The sequence below is a fragment of the Cetorhinus maximus genome, chromosome 2, assembly GCF_964194155.1.
Source record: "Cetorhinus maximus chromosome 2, sCetMax3.hap1.1, whole genome shotgun sequence".
Classification (NCBI taxonomy): domain Eukaryota; kingdom Metazoa; phylum Chordata; class Chondrichthyes; order Lamniformes; family Cetorhinidae; genus Cetorhinus; species Cetorhinus maximus.
The window spans coordinates 64,561,368-64,582,906 of record NC_135880.1 but is presented as its reverse complement, the minus strand read 5'-3'; the positions used below and the strand labels follow the sequence as shown (position 1 = coordinate 64,582,906).

Here is a 21,539-nt window from a genome sequence, read left to right as displayed (position 1 = left end):
TAAAAACAAATCCCCCCTCCCCCTTAAAGTTTAACTCAATTTGAGCCATCAAATAAAACTCTGAGCTAATGATACAGTTTAGGATGAGATTTGTTTTTGTACTGCTCAATGCAAAAAGGGTAGAAGAGATGAATATTTGAGACAGGCTTCCAGGCAATGTTTAAGGTGTGTTATGATGCAGAACCAAAGATTCAACGTGGCAAACAAGGGGAGAAAATAATTCTCAGGATTTCCTTGGTTATCAACATGATTGGGAACATTTTTAAATTGAGGAATGAACATAAAAAATCAATTTCTAGCATCATGAGCAACTGCTTCAGATCCACTATAATAAACGCAACAGTAGATTTGCTGTTACAGCATTACAGGCACACAGCAATTTCATTTGGACAACGGTATTTGAGGACCCCAATGACCTGTAAGCAACATCACAAGTGATCCATTAGTAAGTCTGAAGTTTCATCTATCTAAGCCTATTTACATAAATGATCCATAAGTGCATTTTATGCTTCTAATGCTTTTCCTATTTTAATGTCCTACAAAAGTTTAATCATCTTGGTTTTGGTTTCAGTATCCAGGCAATTGTTCTTTCTCATTCAGAGATCCAAGATGCACCCTCCATGGGATTCCACTTCCCTTCGTTATGAGGATATTTTTTTTTTTTAAAAAGGATACCATTTCTCATTTCTCTTTTTCTGGCTGGATTTCAAATAAAAAACACAGGAACCTTCTAAAGACAATGGGAATGGCCCAGACTTCTACAATACACAATTCGCCAAGTGGGATGAAGAACAAGACACTCAACCTCCTGTGGAACATGAAAGGCTCCATCACCTGTTGGCTTCACGCTATCCTGAGACTTTACAAATGCTTCTTAAACAAGACATAAGACCTGTTCTGAAACAATAACTGCAGCAGACATGGACTAATAGAATTTCTCTGGAATATACGGCCAGTTGAGTACTTTAAAGGGACTGCTTACTAAGCAAGAGAGAGATCAAAAGACAATGCTGCACTGAAACAGACTGCTGATGGTGTGTCCTCTCTGTCTCTCCCCCTTGGGAGTATTGTGCCCGGATTCATAAAGTAACCATCCTGAGATGAGAAATCTACTGTAAACCGAGGTCTTTTGGGAATAAAACGTGAAACCTGCTCTTTACAACCACATTAAGGAAGACAACTGAATAGGATGGCTACAACATGGAATCACTGCATTGAGAGCAGCCAAGGAACAGCTAACTGTATATTCCTTTGTTTTACTTTTTCATGAACTGTAAAAAAACCTAACAGCTTACTCTGCCACCTGTGCTGGTGTGTGTACGAGCCCAGCCGAATGTTTGTGGCGTATGAATGGAGGTTGCGATTTACCTCGCTTTTTTTAAGTTCGGGAAGTAGTTTCAATAAACTTATTGTGTTCTTTGTTTAACCTAAGAAAACCTGTCTGACTAATTCTTCATAACCTAAAAGCATAACTAGTGGGACTCTTACAGATCTGGCAAAGTGCATCCTCTCTAAATTCACTAAAAACCCTGTTACGGTCAGGCCTGGAGTGGGAGAATAGGGGGGTCATTTCACCCCTCTTCATATGGTCATAACACCTTGTTCTGACATCATTCACATCCCTATTTTTAAAATTAACTTTGGATCTAATTCTATACTAAATCTGCAGCACCGTGGTTTAGAATTTAGTTAAGTCTTTCACCCAGAAAGTTATCAAAAGCCTTCAGAAAATCCAAATAAAAACCGCTATCCTATCTGTAATATCTTTAAAATAGCAAGGAGATTTGTGAGGCTTGATCTTTTCCTCCAAAAATCATGCTGGCTAGCCTCTAGGTCAGGCTTATCCAACCTTTTTGCGTAGAGAGGGGGTGGTGGGAGCCATAATACAAAATTTTCCTCACTCAAGCAATGGATGAGCAAATTTCAGAAAGATAAAAGCAAAACACTGCGGATACTGGAAATCTGAAACAAAAACAGCAAATGCTGGAAAATCTCAGCAGGTCTAATAGCATCTGTGGAGAGAGAAAGAGAGAGCAGAATTTTCCTGTTGTCGTGCAGGGGTGGGCCCCGCACATTCGCGCGTGGTGACGTCGGACAAGCATCTGCCATTAATTAACGAGCTCCTTAAGGCCCTTAAGTGTTCAATCGACCCCGATTTTTCGCCTCCCGTGCAATCTTCGGGTTGGCGCACAGACACAACGGGTAGACGGGTACAAGGCATTTGTATTAACCTCAACCACAGGCAGGATAAGAAGGCTCAGTAGGGACTGTGAATATGCACAGTCAAGTATTATTTTTGAACATTTTACAAACTTGCCTGTGTGATCTACAGTACTTCAGAACGCATACCAGCTGCTTTTTCTGGACGCTTAACCTTCAGGTCAGCACACTACAGTGAGTAATCTTTTCTGGGCCTGCAGCTTTCAGGAAGCCTTCCCTTAGCCTGGGAATGGGAGCTGAACTGTCCACTGGAGGCAGCTTCTCTGAAGAGGAAGGGAGGGCTAGAAGGGGGAGGAGGCCAGGAGTGCACATTCAGCCTCCGGGGAGCCACCTTTGGGAGGACAGGCGCAAGCACAAGGGGCGCAGGGCCAAGAGGTGGACCAAGGTGGAAGGGGCCGCATAAGACGTCACTATCCTGCTGCCAGGGTATACAGGTGGCGAAGCAGCTACCTCAATATGTCTGAGGTGCAGTGCCAATGGAGGCTCTGTCTCTCAAGGGAGACAGTCAACTATATCTGTCAGATGATTGGGCCTGAGATCTCCCCTTACTGTTTGGGTGGACACCCCATGCCAGTAGCTCTAAAGGTCACAGCTGCCCTCAATTTCTATGCCTCTGGCTCTTTCCAGGGCTCAGTGGGTGATCTTTGCGGTGTCTCCCAATCAGCTGTCCACACTTGTGTCAAGCAGGTCACAGATTCAGGCCTGCATTAACCTTCATCCACTACCGTTGGGACCAGGCAAGCCAGACACAATGAGCCAGAGGCTTCACGGCCATTGCTGGCTTCCCCCGCATCCAGGGTGCAATAGGCTGCACACATGTGGCCATCAAGGCGCCAGCAGGTGAGCCCGGTGCCTTCGTCAACAGGAAGGGCTTCCACTCCATGAACGTGCAGATAGTGTGTGATCACAGGATGCTGATTCTACAAGTCTGTGCAAGGTACCCTGGCAGCTCCCACAACGCCTACATCCTCAGACACTCCCAGGTGCCGGGGCTCTTCAGTGCTCCGGCCTGGCTTGATGGATGGCTGCTGGGTGACGAGGGTTATCCCCTCAGAAGGTGGCTCATGACGTCTCTCCACCATCCAAGAACGGAAGCTGAGCAGCGCTACAATAGGAGCCACACCTCCACAAGGGCTGTGGTGGAGAGAGCCATCGGTCTTCTCAAGATGCGCTTCCAATGCCTGGGCCGCTCAGAGGGCACACTCCAGTACCCCTCAGATCGTGTGTCGCTGATAGTGATTACATGCTGCGCTCTCCACAATCTTGCACTGGAAAGGGGGGGAACACAGTGGACGATGAAGACATCGACGCAGTGGCTGCAGCTGCACACGATGAGTTCAGCAGTGAGTCCGAGGATGAGCACGCACAGGGAAATGCTGAGGGGATAGACGCTGACCCTGGCACACTCCAGGGAGGCAGGGACACCCGGGAAGCCTTAATCCAACGAACCTTCTGCTAGCACACAACAGATGGACCTCCAGGACAAGCCTGGGCTGTTGGCTCGACACTCGGCACCTACGTGTAAAATCTGCCAGGTTAGCAACAGTAACTAAGGGTCTTGTTAATAAAGCTGAATGTCCAAAAAAGCACTCATTACAGTTTTGGAAACCATATACATGTAGAAGAGGCACCCTCAGCCATGGTGACATATCTGAATTTAATGTGTGAAACAAAGCAGCTTATTACAAAAAAAATAACAAACGTTACAAATCAAATAAAATCATAAGGGCCTCATTGCGGGCCAACAAAAAGCCACCAGTGAAAAACCTGTGTTGTGCCTAAGGTGCCTTATGCTTTCGTTTCCGGCTGCTACCTCTTGGTGTTGCCCCATCGCTTGGAGTGGCATCTGAGACAGCCTGCTGACTCTGCCTTCCTGTTGGCCTCGATGACCTTGGCGGTTGTCCTCTGGCCCATGGAGCCTGTGCTGGCCCCACCTGGGAGGGACATCCACAGCTGACATCTCCCCAGTCATCGCAGCCTGACCGGATGCAATGGTCACTGGGCGAGGGGCAGAGCAGCTGTCGTCCTCATCCGAAGCGCCCTGAGAGGTGCCCACAGAGACGACAGGCAGCTGCTGAGCCGATGTGAGGTCGCTTCGGACCTCCCTGCTCACCATGGATGGATGGGCACCGAGCTGGGGAACTTGATGCCCAGACCATCTCCCACACTGACACTGACCATCTGAGGTCAATGCTGATGTGAGGGCTTGCTGGTCCGAGCGCATCCTCAGGAAGCCCTAATGGGTCTCCTGGAGGAGGCTCTCCACAAGAGTCGCTGGTCTCTCCAGGGAGGACGCATGGCGCTTGGACATGTGGCTCATTGTTTTGGCGAGTGTCCACATAGACTCCTCCACCACAGAGACCAAGCCAAGCAAAGCCTCATGTATCTCCCCAGATGCTCCAGCATACCTGGCCGCATTTCCTGCATTGTGGATGACTCCAGAGGCACATCATCAGGCACCGACTGAGCATGTGCCCGGTTCCCTGCAGTCCTCCAACTGCTGGCTCCATGGGCACTCTCTGTCTCTGCCAGCTCCTCCAGCGAGTGTGAAGTGCACTCACCAATATGCCCCGGGACACTAGCTATTGTTCAAATTCCCACCGAGGTGCTAGTATCTGCACAGGTGCCTGCCTCGCAGAAATAGTGATGCTGGTGAGACTTCAGGCCCCTCAGGTGTGAGAAGGGGCCTCTGCTGCTCCTCCTCCCGGCCCTGCTCCGATGATGCTGAAAGGAAGAACAAGGGCAGTGGATCACTTAGCGTGGAGACAATGATAAAGTGCAGCCCTGTCCCTTTGATCATTATGCATTCATCCTCCCATAACCAATGGTCAAGCCATTTGGCAAAGTTAAATCATTTAGCATTCAGCACTGCGATAGCTGTTGGGAGAACAATGCTGACCTCACTGCTGGGCATAAATACCTGGCAATCAATGCAGTCACTACACTCGGAATTTTGGGGGGGGGCGCGCAGGAGGGAAGCCGAGCTGGTGGGTTAAATGCCCAATGCCAATATGGTACTCACCCTGCCAGAGCGCAACAAATCGTTGAAGCGCTTGCGACACTGGATCCAGGTGTGCCGCACCACGTCACAGGAGCTCACCACCTCCTCCCAGGCACGTTTCGTCATGTGGGGAGGTCTCCTCCTCCCGTCCTGGGGGACCAGCACCTCCTGCCATGCTTGAGGAGGGCAGCAAGGCAGTCATCCAAAAAACGAGGGGCACACTGGCACCTCGCCCTATCCTCTGGCCTGGCCTGTCCCGCTGGCCTACCCTCCGGACTGGCCTGCCCACTAGAAGCCCTCTACTGTGGCCTTGTGTTTGCCATTGTGAGGTGTCTGCTCTCATCTTAATTCTGGCCTCTCAAGCATTCCTGATTTTAATCGCTCGACTGTTGATGGCTTTGCCTTCAGTTGCCTAGGCCCTAAACTCTGGAATTCCCTCCCTACATCTCTCTGCCTCCCTACCTTGCTTTCCTCCTTTAAGGCACCCTTAAACCCATCTCTTTGACAAGCTTTTAGTCATCTGACTTAATATCTCTTTGGGTGGCTCGAGTCATATTTTGTTTTATAATGTTCCTGTGAAGCATCTTGGGGTATTTCATTACATCATTAAAATCTATTTTTTTGACAAAGCTTTTAGATACCACTCTTAATACCGACTTCTTTGACTTAGTATCAATTTTTGCCTGATTATGCTCCATCTTAAGATGTTTGCCTGCATTAAATAGGCACTATATAAATGCAAGTTGTGGGTACCTGAAATATTCACAGAATATTAATGTACTACAGCAATTGGGTATCAGGTTAGTTTTAATAGGTATTTCCGGAAAACATTCTATAAATATTTGAGAATTTCCTTTTTCCCCCTCAGACCATAACATTGAATGGAAATGTTAAGTGGAATTAAGATACTGTACCAGAAAACAAAAGGTTATTGTTCTGTTGGGCTTTGCCTGCATCTTTCAAAAGCTGCAATAATCCAGATCCAAGATAGATTTCAGTTGCTTTCTTAAAATCAAAGATGCTAAGAGGGAGATTGTGCCCAGGCTTTTCCAACTTTGTACTCCCCAGTCCAAAATGTTTCACCCATTAATTCCAGGTGGAGAGTCACATACAAAGCTGGTCAGATATGCAATGCTTTCCTTTGTTTGAATCACAACTACTAAACGACTCATTTTAAATTACATTCAAATCAGATTATGTGTTTATAATTACTGTGTACTTTAGATGATAGTCGCAAAACTAGTTCACAATTTGTGTTTTTTGGCTTCCTGACAACGGGCATTCTCATTAGCTTCCCATGGAATTTCCTGAAGGAATGCTTTACTTATTCCTGTGTAACACCAACTTAAATACGATTTCCAAATAATATCACAGTTTGAGCTGAGGGTTACATACGAAAGTCATAGGTGGGGGATGAAGATGTGGGGAGTGGAGGAATGTTACAGGCCATCATTCCATTGCTTACTGATTTTTTTTTTTGTAGAACTGTTTTTACATTAAAAGGAAAAAAATGTTTAAGTCCATTATTTGGTTGCTGTTTACTTCCCCCAAGTCCTTGCATGGTTGCTAGTGCCCACTCTGGCATGTGGAACTATACTCATTTGGGCCTTCTACCTGTGAAAACACACCTGACAAATTCATTCACCTGTCAAAGCAACCAATAAGAATCTGTTAATGCAAGTTGTTGTAAAATATCTTTAAGGGATAACTGCACGTCATCACTAGAAGGGAAGTGTGTCATGTGATCCAGTCTCAGTTTCACTTTGGCTTGTGAGCAGAACACACACACAGCTCTGCTGCTGATGTCTTCAAGCTTTCTACCTTTGTATAGCTGTTCTCATGTGTCTAGTCTAAATAAATGAACCCACAATATGAACCCTTGTGAGTGATCGGTGCTTTTACATCATCATAAAAACACAATACAAATGACTGTGCCACTCCAAAAATTCAAGTAAAGTTGAACAGTGGGTCTTGCTGGTACTAAAGAAAGTCTGTAGCTTGAAAAAGGGTGATTTAGCACTTATCAATGTTTGTAGATTTGTTAATACTATACAGGGAAAGAAAGGAAACTTACATCTATAAAAGTGTCTTCCATGAGTTTCACACCTCCTGAAGCACTTTGCAGCCAATGAAGCATTTACTGAAGTGTAGTTACTGTTGTGTATGTGGAAACATGGCAGCAATTTTCCACACCACAAGATCCCACAAACAATGAGGTAAATGGCAGGATAGCCTGTTTTAGTAATGTTGGTTGAGGGCTAAATGCTGACCAGGAAACAGGATAACTTTCTATAAAAACAAAAAGCTAAAAGCTACTGCGGATGCTGGAAATCCAAATCAAAACAAAAACAGAATTACCTGGAAAAACTCAGCAAGTCCGGCAGCATCGGCGGAGAAGAAATCAGTCAACGCCTCGAGCCTTCATGGCCCCTCGGCAGAACTTGTTCGTTTTTGAATTCTGCTATGGGATCTTTTCTATCTGCTTGTTAGCACATTGAAACGTCAGCCTAGATGTGCTCAAGTTGTATTTGTTTGTTTTCACGCTTCTGCAAACTGCTTATACATATAAATTATTTAGAACAGCTATTACAAACTGAATGAGATGGATGAAGCATGTGATATCCTTATGACTGGTAATACACATGAAAGAACTGGGTGTGCTCCAGCATAACTCAAGGGAGAGGGGGATTTTTATAGAGCCCGCAAGAATGGGAAACGTGGCGTGCAGGATGACTTAGTTAGGCGGGATGCGAAATTTAGATTTTCCAATGGCAGGTTGAGATGCAGAGATAAAGTCCACAGCATTTCAAGCCTGATGTCACCCTGTGGCAGGTTCATACTTGTAATACATTTGCATGCAATGAATACTCGTTAGTATAAAACTTTATTAAAAAAATTACATCCTACCTTCAAGACAAAGGCAGCAGTGCACGAGGATATCGTGGCAACCAGTTCACATTTGTTTAAATGTGGTGTGCACCAATCACCTTTGTGCAGTTGTGTGTAAGGTCAGCGGTTTTCCTTGTTCAACTCTACAGCACAGGGGAGGGGTGCATGGCAGCTTGCATGAAAGCTAGGAGCCAGAAAGGGCAGGTATGTTTGGAATGGGTTCAAGGGCATAGGGGGGTGCATGGAGGAGGGATCCAGGGAATGACAGAGGGGGAGTTTGAGGGCATGAAGGGGTGAAGTGGCATCCTGGGTGTGGTGGGAACAGTCAATCAGTCAGTTAAATTAAGAAAAGGAGAGGTCTAAAGGGCATGTGTCAGTGCTGTCCAAATGTGTGTCCATCTCAGAGTGCTACTTGGCAGAGTCCTTGAAGGGCTCATTTCAGGCAACATTTCAATTATCCCCACTGAGAGTGATCTCAAACAATGTTCTTTACAATGCATAGAAGGGAAGGCCAGCTGAACCTGCAAGTTACAGCCACGTCCCACAGAGTGGCAAGTACAATACTGGATACTGACATGAATATTCAATAAAGAGTGAATGCAAAAACACCACCTTATTTCTTCCACAATAAAAGGAAATGTCCCCAACTCCCCTGTAACCATCCAATCTGTGCCAACCATGAGGCATGCCAGTTGATTTAGCTCTCTGACAGAGTTGGTCTCAACAAATAATGGCTGATATTTCTAGGTCCCGCCCCCAACAGCGGGACCTGTCACAGGCAGGAACAGAAAACTTGGAGAGCCAGCCGAAAGTCCATTGGCTTTTGGTGGCACCAGAAAATCCTGGCAGCGGGATGTACACATGAATAAAGTGAAATCAATGTAATGTGAAATATTTACAAGTGTAATTCAATTTTGAAAAACACCTGTGCCACTTGTATGCTCTCAAATCTTATGTTAATGGCTATGGAGTTGGCAGGAAAGTTGTGGCCATGATGCAGAGCCTCCCCTGTTTGACAAGGAGGCTCTTTTACAGCCCATCTGTACCGGCTGCATGGGTAGCGTCTTACCTCTGGGCCAGAAGCTCTGGGTTCAAGTCCCACTTGAGAATTTGATGGCCGTGGAAGGTGCATTCATAACATGGCCAAATAGGTTGATTATCAACCTGTAAATCATTCCAATACACCTATGGCAGGTGGTTAGAGTGGGAGAGGCTCCTGGTCAGCCTTGCTTGATGCAGAATGGTGCCCTTCAAGCAACAGCCTCTGGCAACAGGCTAGCTATGAAAACACACATAAGCACCTGCTTTGTCTGCCTCATGCAGCACTCGGCATGGGAAGAGAAAAGGAGGAAGTAGTACCTGCTGCATTGTCAGCTGACAGCGGGTTTCACAACTGGAAAGCATCTCCACCGCGTGATCGCACATGTCTCCCGTGTACATCACCAGCACTTTCAATTTTATTTGTAGCCACATGGGAAACAGGAAAAAGCAAGAGAGCAAATGTGGTGTTGGGAACAGCACACTGTTGACAAAACCTCACCTCACCCCGCCCAACCCCGGTTACATAACTTAAGACCTATTTCCTGGGTTTTAAGTGGTGCACTCAAAACAGTCAATGGTTCAACTTCTTCTGAGAAAGCAGCTATTTGAGGCAGAAACCTCCTTTACATATATTACGTATCACACTTAGATATATTCTTATTGGAAGCTTCAGTTTTATAACAGCACAATATTTACTGCTACAGAGAACATCCAGCTACTTTTCCCCAAGAACTAGTCAGGGAAGTCCAACTTTTTTGTTCACAACTTTAAATGGGTACGTACATCTTATAAAATATACCTGAAATGTAAAATAACATGTACAAGTGCATTCACACCATCCCAGCTATCAGTTACGAAAAGGCTGACAACCATGGATGCTAAAATAATCCAGCACCATGACTAAAGGATGCCAAGTCTTTTCAGTAAGTAGACTTCCAAACTTTGCTAACTGAGTTGGTAAATGTTTCCTGACATAGAGCCAAAATTCTGAATTCACACAATTATGCTGAATTACCCATAATTCATTTCAGCCAATTGTCCACTGTTGGCTTACAAGCAGCACAAGCCTCCCAGTGTACTGATGGCAGGTAGAAGAGCAGCAGCAAATATGTAAAAGGCCCTATTAAGGGCCATATTACAAGGCTGTCGGCATTTTGCTGATGGACCCCCCCCCCGCCAACCCCCGTTGCATGGGAAGGCCCATCAGTTAGGTCGGGGATGGGGGATTTTGTTTTTGTAAATCAAAGAGGTGGCCATGGGCAGGGAAGGCAGCCCCCTCCACAGCCCCATGAATTTCCCTGGGCTCGTTCGCCCTCCAGCAATGGGCCATTCAATTTTTAAAAAAATATTTTTCCCTGCCTGTGTGCTGAGTTCAGCAAGTCTCCAGCCGGCCTCAGCGCTTCTGATGGTGCTGCTGAGACTCCTGAGCTGCCAGCCCAGTGATTGGGCCATCATCCTGAACAGGATGGCATTCCAGGAGGCCACCACTTAATTGGCTGTTGCCCGTAAATTTGAGAAGCAAGTCCTGCCAGCCGCCCATGCAGGCTGGCCAATGTCAGACCATCCACCTGATTGGCAAAAATCCTGCCCAAAATTTCTGCCTTCACCTCCTATTGCTTTGCTGTAAATTCAACAAGTTTATTATTTTTTGTACCTCTGATGCTTGAGCACTCATGCTGGCTCCTTGCTTTGATGATTTAGCTGAATCAGACTTCTTTCCTCCCTGTTTAACAAAATACAAACAAAATGGAAATTTAGTTATTTAAACCATTTCCAGGTAGATTAATTCATGTCCACGAGAAACATTTTACTTACAACTGAATATATATTTAGAAATGCAAGGCACATAAAATATAAAAAGCAACGCAAGTTAGTTGCAGAGTATTTTCATTTCTTCATTTATTCATTGGGTGTAAGCACTGCTGGCTAGGTCAGCAGTTACTGCCCATCCCTAGTTGCCCCTTGAGAAGGTGTTGATGAGTCACCTTCTTGAGCTGCTGCAGCCCACGTGGTGTAGGTACACCCTGTGTTGTTGGGGATATCCAAGGTTATGAGGAGAATTTTCTCCCCGTCGTGGGGGCTGAGCGGTAGCGGGCAGGGGCGCAGCTGATCGCCACCCGCGATTGGCTGTGCGTCGCCATTTTACGTGAGCAGGCCACTTAAGGCCCGCCCAGCATGACGTGCACCTGGATGCGCTGAGTGCTCCCTGTGCAGGCAGGGGGAGGAGGGAGAGTCAGGGCCTGCACTCTTTCGCACACATGCGCACAAAAGAGCGCAGAAACCTCCCTGAGGCTTGATTATTCTGAACTGAAATAAAGAAAGAAAAAATTATCCTGACATGTCCCCTCATGTGACAATGTCACATGAGCTAGGGCATGTCAATGAATTTTAATTAAAAATTTTTATTCAATTTATAAAGCCTTCATGAAACCTCAGCCCACCCGTGGATGAGGTTTCATGATAAATGCGAAGGCTGCCTGGGCTCTTCACCTGCCCGCCAACCTTAAGGTTGGACAGGCAGCCCTGACAACCAGCTTAATTAGCTTATTAATGGCCATAATAGGCCTTTGACAGTTCGGTGGGCGCGCAGCCAACTATGGTGCGCACCCGCTGAACTGAAGATCGGAATGACGTGCGCCCGACGTCACCGTGCGTCATTTTACGTGTCTACCCTAACCCCCACACATTGACCAGGAGGTTCAGGCCTATGATCCAGCAACAATGAAGGAACAGTTCCAAGTCAGGATGGCGTGAGGACTTGCAGGTGGTGGTGTTCCCATGCATCTATAGCCTTTGTTCTTCTAGGTGGGTTTGGAAGGTGCTGTCGAAGGTTGGTGAATTGCTGCAGTGCATCTTGTAGATGGTACACACTGCTGTCACTGTGCATCAGTGATTGAAGGAGTGAATGTTTAAGGTGGTAAATGGGTGTCGATCAAGTGAGCTGCTTTGTCCTGTATGGTGTCCAGCTTCTTGAGTGTTGTGAGGGCTGCAACTCATCCAGGCAAGTGGAGAGCATTCCATCACACTCCTGGCTTGTGCCTTGTAGATGATGGACAGGCTTAGGGGAGTCAGGAGGTGAGTTACTCACCATAGAATTTCAGCCTCTGGCCTACCCTTGTAGCTACAGTGTTGACATGGTTGGACCAGCTCAGGTTCTGGTCAAATGGCCCCACCCAACAGCATCCCCTCACCACAACCACCCCCCCACCCCCTGGCAACCCCACTTTCCAGGATGTTGATAATGGGGGATTCAATGATGGTAATGCAGTTGAAAATCAAGGGGAGGTGGTTAATTCCCTTTGTTGGAGATGGTCATTGCCTGGCACTGTGTGGCATAAATGTTGGTAGTGAACCCTTCATTATTTTAGTATGTGAAAGCTGCAAAGAGTCCAATGTGGGATCGGCAAGAACGTCTGCAGAACTGAAAGACCAGGCTATCGACATTGGTGCTTACAGGAAATTCTGCAGTTTATCATTTCTGGCTTTCCTCTGGACACATTGGATGTTGCAAGTTTAGCATAGATGCTCCATGAAGCATGCTGAACCAAATCTCAGTGCTTACCACCACGTGGGCAGGTTGGCACAAATGTTAATCGCCACTTATCAGCCCAAGCCGGAATGTCAACATCGGCTGCAAGCAGACTACACAGACTATTTCATTGTGTGAAGAGTTAAAAATGGAGCTGAACGCTGCAATCAGTGAACATCCCCACTACTGACCTTATGAATGAGGGATGGTATCCTGGATAGTGATCAACTCCAAGTGTGACCCACATGAGTTTTGCGTCACACTCCAGACCTGAATCTAGTAGATAATGGAGAGGCCATTCTAAAAGCTATGAAGCAGCAAGCAGTGTTTATATTGCAAATAAAACACTCCTGTTAAATATAGTACAGCTTCTTGGAATCATTTAGGAACCAAGGAGCTACATGGCAATATTTCAAGCATGCTAACAACAGTAAGTTTAGTAAGGAGGTGTAAAGGTTTTTAAAAATAGGGAAATGCTAGTGAATCGAGGTCACACCTTTTATAATTCTGACGTACATCGATTGGCAGTAGTTAAAGTATTCTTTTGCTCAGAGCATTGCAAGTCCACTGAATACAGGGGGAAGTTTAGTTTCTAAAGTTTCTTCCCATCCCAGGCAAACTTCTTAAAAACATGAACAATGTAAGGCTGAAGTGCCAATAAAAAAATTCTCACATCATACTGAGCACTTGGAAAACAGTGGTAGAATCGGACAGAGTCAGCATGGATTTATGAAAGGGAAATCATGCTTGACAATTCTACTGGAATTTTGAGGATGTAACTAGTAGAGTTGATGAGGGGGAGCCAGTGGATGTGGTGCATTTGGACTTTCAGAAGGCTTTAGACCAAGTCCCACATAAGAGATTAGCGTGTAAAATTAAAGCGCATGGGATTAGGGGTAGTGTATTGAGATGGATAGAAAACTGGCTGGCAGACAGGAAATAAAGAGTAGGAATAAATGGTTCTTTTTCCAAATGGCAGGCAGTGACTAGTGGGGTATCGCAGGGATCGGTGCTGAGAGCCCAGCTATTCACAATATCTATTAATGATTTAGATGAGGGAACTAAATGTAATATCTCCAAATTTGCAGATGACACAAAGCTGGGTGGGAGGGTGAGCTGTGAGGAGGACGCAGAGATGCTTCACTGTGATTTGGTCAAGCTGAGTGAGTGGGTAAATGCATGGCAGATGCAGTATAATGTGGATAAATGTGAGGTTATCCACTTTGGTAGCAAAAACAGGAAGGCAGATTATTATCTGATTGGCTATAGATTGAGAGAGGGGAATGCGCAACGAGACATGGGTGTCCTTGCACACCAGTCACTGAAGGTAAGCATGCAGGTGCAGCAGGCGGTAAAGATGGCAAATGGTATGTTGGCCTTCATAGTGAGAGGATTCGAGTACAGGAGCAGGGATGTCTTGCTGCGATTATACAGGGCCTTGGTGAGACCACACCTGGAATATTGTGTGCAGTTTTGGTCTCCTTATCTGAGGAAGGATGTTCTTGCTATAGAGGGAGTGCAGCCAAGGTTTACCAGACTAACTCCTGGGATGGCAGGACCGACAAATGAGAAGAGATTAAGTCGGTTAGGATTATATTCACTGGAGTTCAGAAGAATGAGGGGGGGGGGTCTCATAGAAGCCTATACAATTCTAATAGGACTAGACAGGGTAGATGCAGGGAGGGTGTTCCTGATAGTGGAGGAGTCCAGAACCAGGGGTCACAGTCTGAGGATATGGGGTAGGCCATTTAGGACTGAGATGAGGAGAAATTTCTTCACCCAGAGAGAGTGGTGAGCCTGTGGAATTTGCTACCATAGAAAGTAGTTGAGGCCAAAACATTGTATGTTCAATAAGGAGCTCTTGGGGCGAAAGGGATCAAAGGATATGGGGAGAAAGCAGGAGCTGGCTTTTGAGTTGGATGATCAGCCATGATCATAATGAATGACAGAGCAGGCTCGAAGGGCCAAATGGCCTACTCCTGCACCTATTTTCTATGTTTCTATATAAATATGAGGCATTTCATGCTGTAATTTAAAATACAATATTCACTTAATATGGCACTTCATTTAAACTGATTTTAAAAATATGTTGGCCAGGAATTTCACGGTTTTTTTTTTAAATCCATCCATGGGATGTGGGAGTCACTGGCTAGGCCAATATTTATTGCCAATCCCTAATTTTGTTTGTTCAGTGGGCATTTAAGAATCAACCACATTGCTGGTGGGTCTGGAGTCACATGTAGGCCAGACTGAGATGGGTTTTTATGACAATCGACATCATGGCCATCGTCAGATTTTTATTGAATTCAAATTTCACCATCTGCTGTGGTGGGACTTGAACCTGGGTCCCCAAAACATTACCCTGGGTCTCTAGAGCACTAATCCAATGACAATACCTCTATGCCATCACCTCCCAGATAATGGTGAGCCACCATCATTACCCCATCGAATTGGGTTGCAACTTCACGATTTAGAGCAAGCACACAGATTAACACAGAAATCCTGAACTTATGGTCAGGCTGCTCTGTGGAGCACAATTAGACACCATAAAGGTTACACAGTCATGTTACCATGAAGGTTTTTTTAAAAATAAATTGTGCTCGTCAAGAAGACTGATATCAATGTTGGGGAATGAGACACTCTTCCACTAAGGCATGCACCATTACCAAGTATTCCGGGTCAGATGTCACACAGCGAGGTGCTATACTCTGTCAAAATAATATGCACCACAGAACCTCGCAAACACTGCTATACAGAGAGCTTAATTTGGCACTTAGCTGCACCCACTAGGAATTTGTTTCAGATTATAGATGCTGTGAGCCAGTCATGAAAATATTTCTTAAAATATTCATGACACATACAGACAGCAGCTGAAACATCACCATCACCATAATGAATCTAGGGCCCTTGTCTCCCTCTCTCCACAGCTGGTGTTGCTCTGCTTGGGCTCATTGTCTCCTCCCATTCCTCCTGCAGACCAAGGTGATGGCCAAGCACTTCCTTTCTCCTGATGACTCCCATTAGGTGTTGAATAAGGTAGAATAGCCCAGCATTCAATCCTTTTAGGTGAAATCCTCTGAATATTTCCTGAATAAAGGGCAGGATCTTCCGGTTGGTGAGCGGGGGTGGGGCCCGCTCGTCTACGCATAAAATGACGCGGGATGATGTCGGGTGGAACTCCCAACGTTACCCTGCGTCATTTCCATTTTCAGGTTGGCAGTGGCGCAGCCGAGCCAGCTGCACGCCCGCCAACCTGTCAACAGCCTGTTGTGGCCACTGAAAAACTAATTAAGGTAATTAATGGACCTGTCTGTCCAACCTTAAGGTTGGCGGGCAGGCCGGGAGCCCTAGTGGGCTTCGGAAAAAGCACGAGACCTCATCCACGGGCGGATGAAGTTTCATGAGGGTACTTAAATGTTTATTGAATCTTTTAGTATAAGTTATGGACATGTCTCAACTCATGTGACAGTGTCACATGAGGGGACATGTCAGGGAAATTTTTTTATCATTTCTACTAAAAATTTGAATTCCGAGCCGATCTCGAGGCAGCACTTTGCCTCAAGGCGATCGGTGAGCTCTTTCGCACGCATGCGCGAAAGAGCACACTCCTGGCTGAAGCAAACCCCCCCCACCGCCCGCACAGGGAGTGCATAGTGCTTCTTGGAGGATGTCACGCTAGGCCGGCCTTACTTGGCCCGCCCACGTTAAATGGCGGCACTGGAGGCGCACCCGCCCGTGCCCACTCCTGCACTTCCCCCTCCAACAGGGGGGTGGGGGGGGGGGAATTTTTCCCAAAATGTTGATACACTGTTGATGTGTTGATAATGTGTCCCAAGATGTCTCCCAATGAGTTCAAAAAGTCCTCTTCAAACCTCCAGCAGAAAGTGAACCATATAAAGGTTCAATATCCTCTGCAGCAATTCATTTACTCCCAATCACCTGCTCACAGCTTCAGGTCAACTGCTAGCCACCAAAAAGCAGTGCAGCCTCAAATTGCTTGCTAGCACTTATTAAAGTGACAATGAGCTGCTTAATGTTCCTTTGGGCAGCCATTCCTAGCACACTCTTTAACTCCTTTAGCAAGACAACATCTTCCATTAAACATAGGATAAACTGGCACTTCAGCTTAAGATCCCATCTTGGCCGCCTCGGAGCCCCTAAAGTATCCAGGGAAAATTGCCATTGTCTCTGGTAAATCCAAATACCACAAGAAAGAAGGGCAGTCTAAACTAAAGGTCCACTGAAGTTCTGTTGATTTATTATTCACAAAACACACATTGTTATACCATTGGGTACTGTGGTCAGGTTAACAAAGACAAATATTGGAAGGCTCCATTATATCTTCTCTGTCAACTCAAGTGTTCTCGCTCTGTCCCAATTACTTCCAATATTAGGCATTCCTACGAACAGCATCCATGTTTCAGTGTAAGCAAAAGCAGTGGTTCGCATTTCAGCCTTGTTATTATTTAGCTGCCCACTGCATTGCTACCCAAATAATTTTTTGCCTGAAAAACTTGGTATAATTACTTGAGACACTTAAAACTATAGCGCAAATACAGAAATGAACGAGGCTTTTGTTAAAATTCAAGCTCACTCCAAATTCCCTTTTCCTCATGCTTAATACAAAATTCTGCTTCTATAAGCCTAGGAGCTAAAACATAACTGTACGCATGGAAGAAAAAAGTGTTTTATTATTATGGGATGTATTGGAAGTAGTACAAGATCCCCTGTGCACTCATTTGCCCGTCAAACAAATAACTTAAACTGTAACAATAATGTTTAAGGAATAAGGTAAAATGGAAGCAAGAGCAAGCAGCAGATTTCTAAATTTCACTGAATGTTTAGGTTATTTCAAAGTGGTAAATATCTTGAAGCTCCAGCAGACAGCTGAATTAATACCCTTATTTCAGACCTTGCAGGTTTCCATGATAAATTTCTGCTGAGACTTGATATTTCTCTCTGTTCTGTGGCTGCACTAAGACAGGGTCAAAAGAAATTGTTCACAATGAAGCTGTCAATCACAAAAAGGTTTCAAATGGCAGACAGCGACTCATAGATGACAGCTAGGCAACCTGTACCCCTATAGGACATAGCCAACATGTGACAGTTTTGTTCATATCAACCCGAATGGATAAGTGCAAATGTCATGAACACTGATACAAGAATTGGTGGCCCAATGATAAATAGCAATTGTGTTTTCTTATATGGCTGGACTTGGCAACTATTTTTTTTTAACCAGACATAAATATATCAGTTATCAACTCTTTGGTACTGACACACACTGCTGTGTGTTCTCACTTTCTTCATGCACACACAAAAGCACAGAAGTTCTCCAAGTCTGTTGCTACAACAACCATTTAAAGGCAGCTACAATGCTGACAAGCTACAAATCCCCCCAAGTTATACATCCTTTTAAAAAATAAATGAAACAGGACAGATCTCTAATCCATCACATATCTGAAGCACTAGCAATACAAGTTTGCATTTCAGTGCATTAAGAATTGTGAAGAGTCAGTATTATACAAATGGGATCTTATGAAGAAAAGAATGAAGCCACAACAAAAGGTTACTTCAGAATTCATATTTTATTAAAAAATATCAAATTATGGTTAGCCAATTAGGGGTGACCTGCAGTTCCCTTGCCCAGCTAAGATCATTAACTTATTAAAATGTGGAACTGCAATAGAACTGGAGCATGTGCAGTGCAGATGATGGCGCTCAACTGGGATGGTTGTGTAGAAATTCTCAGCGGATGAGATACAACCGGGGACAAGTCCAGTTGGGAGTCAGTGAATTCAAGGGAAAGATCCCAGACAGCGGTTCTTCAAGGTACACTGCAGGCCCGACAGCTCAATGAGCTCCACTCTCAGCTCAGGAGAGCTCAACAACTCCACATATTGTCCACAGCGGAGTTCTTCTGTTGCAGTAGGACCAACATTTGTGCTTTAACTAATGCCACCAAAAAAACTGGATTGATCAGTCACTGGTCTAATTGCTGTTTGTGAAATCTTACATTGTATAAGCTGGCTGTCACGAAACAATAACAACTTGTATTTATATAACACAATTAATGGAATAAAATTCTCCAAGGTGAAAACAAAATAAAGCCATGTCTTATTACTATAGCTGATTTTTCAGTGGTCTGAAGCAGGCTCATTGTAATTTAAAAATATTACTTCAGTGTACAAAGTATTTATAATTAGAATTTTAAATAATACTGACTTGGGAATTGTTTTCATTACAACTATAACACTCATCTACAAATCAATATTGGGGTACACAATTTATTGAAACTTGCAATTTATACCAGATTTCTAAATATAACAAAAGGTCACAGGCTGTGCAACCATAGATACAAAACAAACTAGAAAGCTAAACAAGATGGCTTGTAAGTGAATGCCAATAGTTAAATATCGTGAAACCGTCAAACACTTTCTCCTTGTCTAGTCATTCCATAAATGCCACTTAATTCATCCATCTTTTGAGACAAAATTATTTTTGTTACCACCTCCCAGAAGTTGATCCTCAAAACTGATGGGCATCATCTTTCCCACAATAACATACTGTATACTTTTCTTTCCGCATAGGATTGCATTGCTCCTCTGGTGCACAGATAACAACAAAGTGTTTAATGGTCCATGTTTGTATCAGACCGTCACTTAAGTTGTCAGACAAAAGGTTTATGAGCCTGATTAGTCCCAACAAAAGCACATCAGCTCAAACTTTCCAAAACGGTTTAATCTTGCCATTTCTTGGAATCAAATCAGTAATAAATTTTTCCAGCAATTTTGGACAGATTTCTAAAGGTTACCCAAGAGTAAAGCAATAAGCTGATTTAGTGCCAAATTTGTAAATAGCCATTTGAAACCCTGCTGTCTTCAACACAAGCTCACAGCCTGAACACTTACAAATGCAATGCACAAAGAAAAATCAATTTGGAGATTTTTTTGTTGTTGCAAGTCTTCTCATTTCTCAATCTTGAAATCAAATGATTTGTGAGGCATAACTAGGTTTGAAGATTTTGAACAACCTGCTACCAAAGATTTGTTGTCAACCAAAGTTCACACTGCAGTGGGCATGATTAATGCTTTGAGGAGGTAACCAAATACATCACTACATTCCACTTAAAATCCTGCAAGTTATTTTACAAGGCAAAAGCTTTCCTTCTTTAACATCCTTTCAGAATTTTTGCCCAGCTTCAGAAAAATGTTTCGCATTTTTCCATTTATTTGCTTGTTATGTAACATGACAAAAATTACCACACAGAATTTTTGTTCCTCTGTAAATTAATGAAGGTTTAGCTCCTGTGGAGTATAACCAACCACCAGCATAAGCTAGTTAAGCCGAATAGTCTGATTTTGCGCTTATAAACTCGGTGTAAATACATGTACATGAAAATAAAAAGAGCCAGCTTATGGGGTTTGTGATTGCTTCCACTTCACTACATCGAGAAAGCCATAATTGCATGAGGGGGCTGAAGGAAAGAGGAGAGGTAGGGTGGCACAATACTAAATACTGCCCCCATCTAAGCAAGAAAGAATAGGCAGCATGCAAAGGGGCAGTGAAGGAATCTTTAATGAGCCCACACAATAACAATAGAAGAGCTCAAGGCAAGGAGTGTGTAAGGATAAGAAAGTATTTCATGTGTATGCAGTGAAAGGGGATAATTTGCACTGCTGTGTTTGAACATGGCAGCAGATTTCTGCAAGATGTATTAAAACACCAAAATTATTTTTTGACTTTTTGTAAGGATATAGGCATTTCTCAACAATACTGGGCGACCGTTTTGCGGAACACCTGCGGTCTGTCCGCAAGAAAGACCCAAACCTCCCTGTCGCTTGCCATTTTAACACTCCACCCTGTTCTCTTGCCAACATGTCTGTCCTTGGCTTGCTGCATTGTTCCAGTGAAGCCCAACGCAAACTGGAGGAACAGCACCTCATCTTCCGACTAGGCACTTTACAGCCCTCTGGGCTGAATATTGAATTCAACAACTTTAGATCTTAAACTCCCCCTCCCCCCATCCCCACCCCGTTTCTTACCCCCCCCCCCCCACCCGCTTTTTTTTCAATAATTTATATAGATTCTTCTTTCCCCACCTATTTCCATTATTTTTAAATCTAAAACTAAAACCTTTAGTCTTTCCACCCCACCCCCACTAGAGCTGTACTTTGAATATCCTGTATTCCATTCTTAATTAGCACTTTTCTCAGACAAAGACCACCACCTTCAACACCTCTTTGACCCTTTTGTCTCTGACATCTTTTGATTATCTGTTCACACCACACCCTCAATGTGTCTCTTCCCCCCCGCCCCCCACCCACCTTAAACCAATTTATATTTCTCCCTTGTTGAAACTATGCTGCAGTTCTGCCGAAGGGCCATGGAGGCTCGAAACGTTGACTGATTTCTTCTCCGCCGATGCTGCCAGACTTGCTGAGTTTTTCCAGGTAATTCTGTTTTTGTTTTGTTCTCAACAATACTAGTCTGTTCCTTAAAATAGATAGCACTTAAACTGCAACTCAGGAAGGACAAGAATAGGGTCTTTATGAGGCAGTCCATCAATGGTCTACATGCAGCACTAATATACAGAACCTGGTGGCAAGCCAGGACACAGCAGTGTAAAATCAATCACACACATAATGAAATGCTGTCGAGCAACACCTTTGCCAATGGCAACATTATGAAGCCTACAACATATCTGGACAATTCTGGACAACCTGGAGGGTGGGGAAGGGGTGTGGCTGTTTATAAAGGCAGAGGTTTCACCAATCCAGGCAAGAGAATCGCTGCTTCAAAAGATCTATTCTATGCTTGCTTGGGCCTGGTGGCAGAATCAACCCCACTGAATCTTCTTTG

At 44.5% G+C, this 21,539-nt stretch overlaps 1 protein-coding gene across 8 annotated transcripts in view; it reads right to left on the bottom strand.

Moving 5' to 3' along the window:
- The window catches only part of cast (calpastatin), a 247,581-nt gene that overhangs the window by 202,652 nt on the left and 23,390 nt on the right, over positions 1 to 21,539 (bottom strand). For all 8 annotated transcript variants that reach the window (XM_078565537.1, XM_078565609.1, XM_078565567.1 and 5 more), the window contains one exon: positions 10,806 to 10,874. In XM_078565537.1, the coding sequence (XP_078421663.1) occupies positions 10,806 to 10,874 (69 nt within the window). The remainder of the gene's footprint in view (positions 1 to 10,805; positions 10,875 to 21,539) is intronic.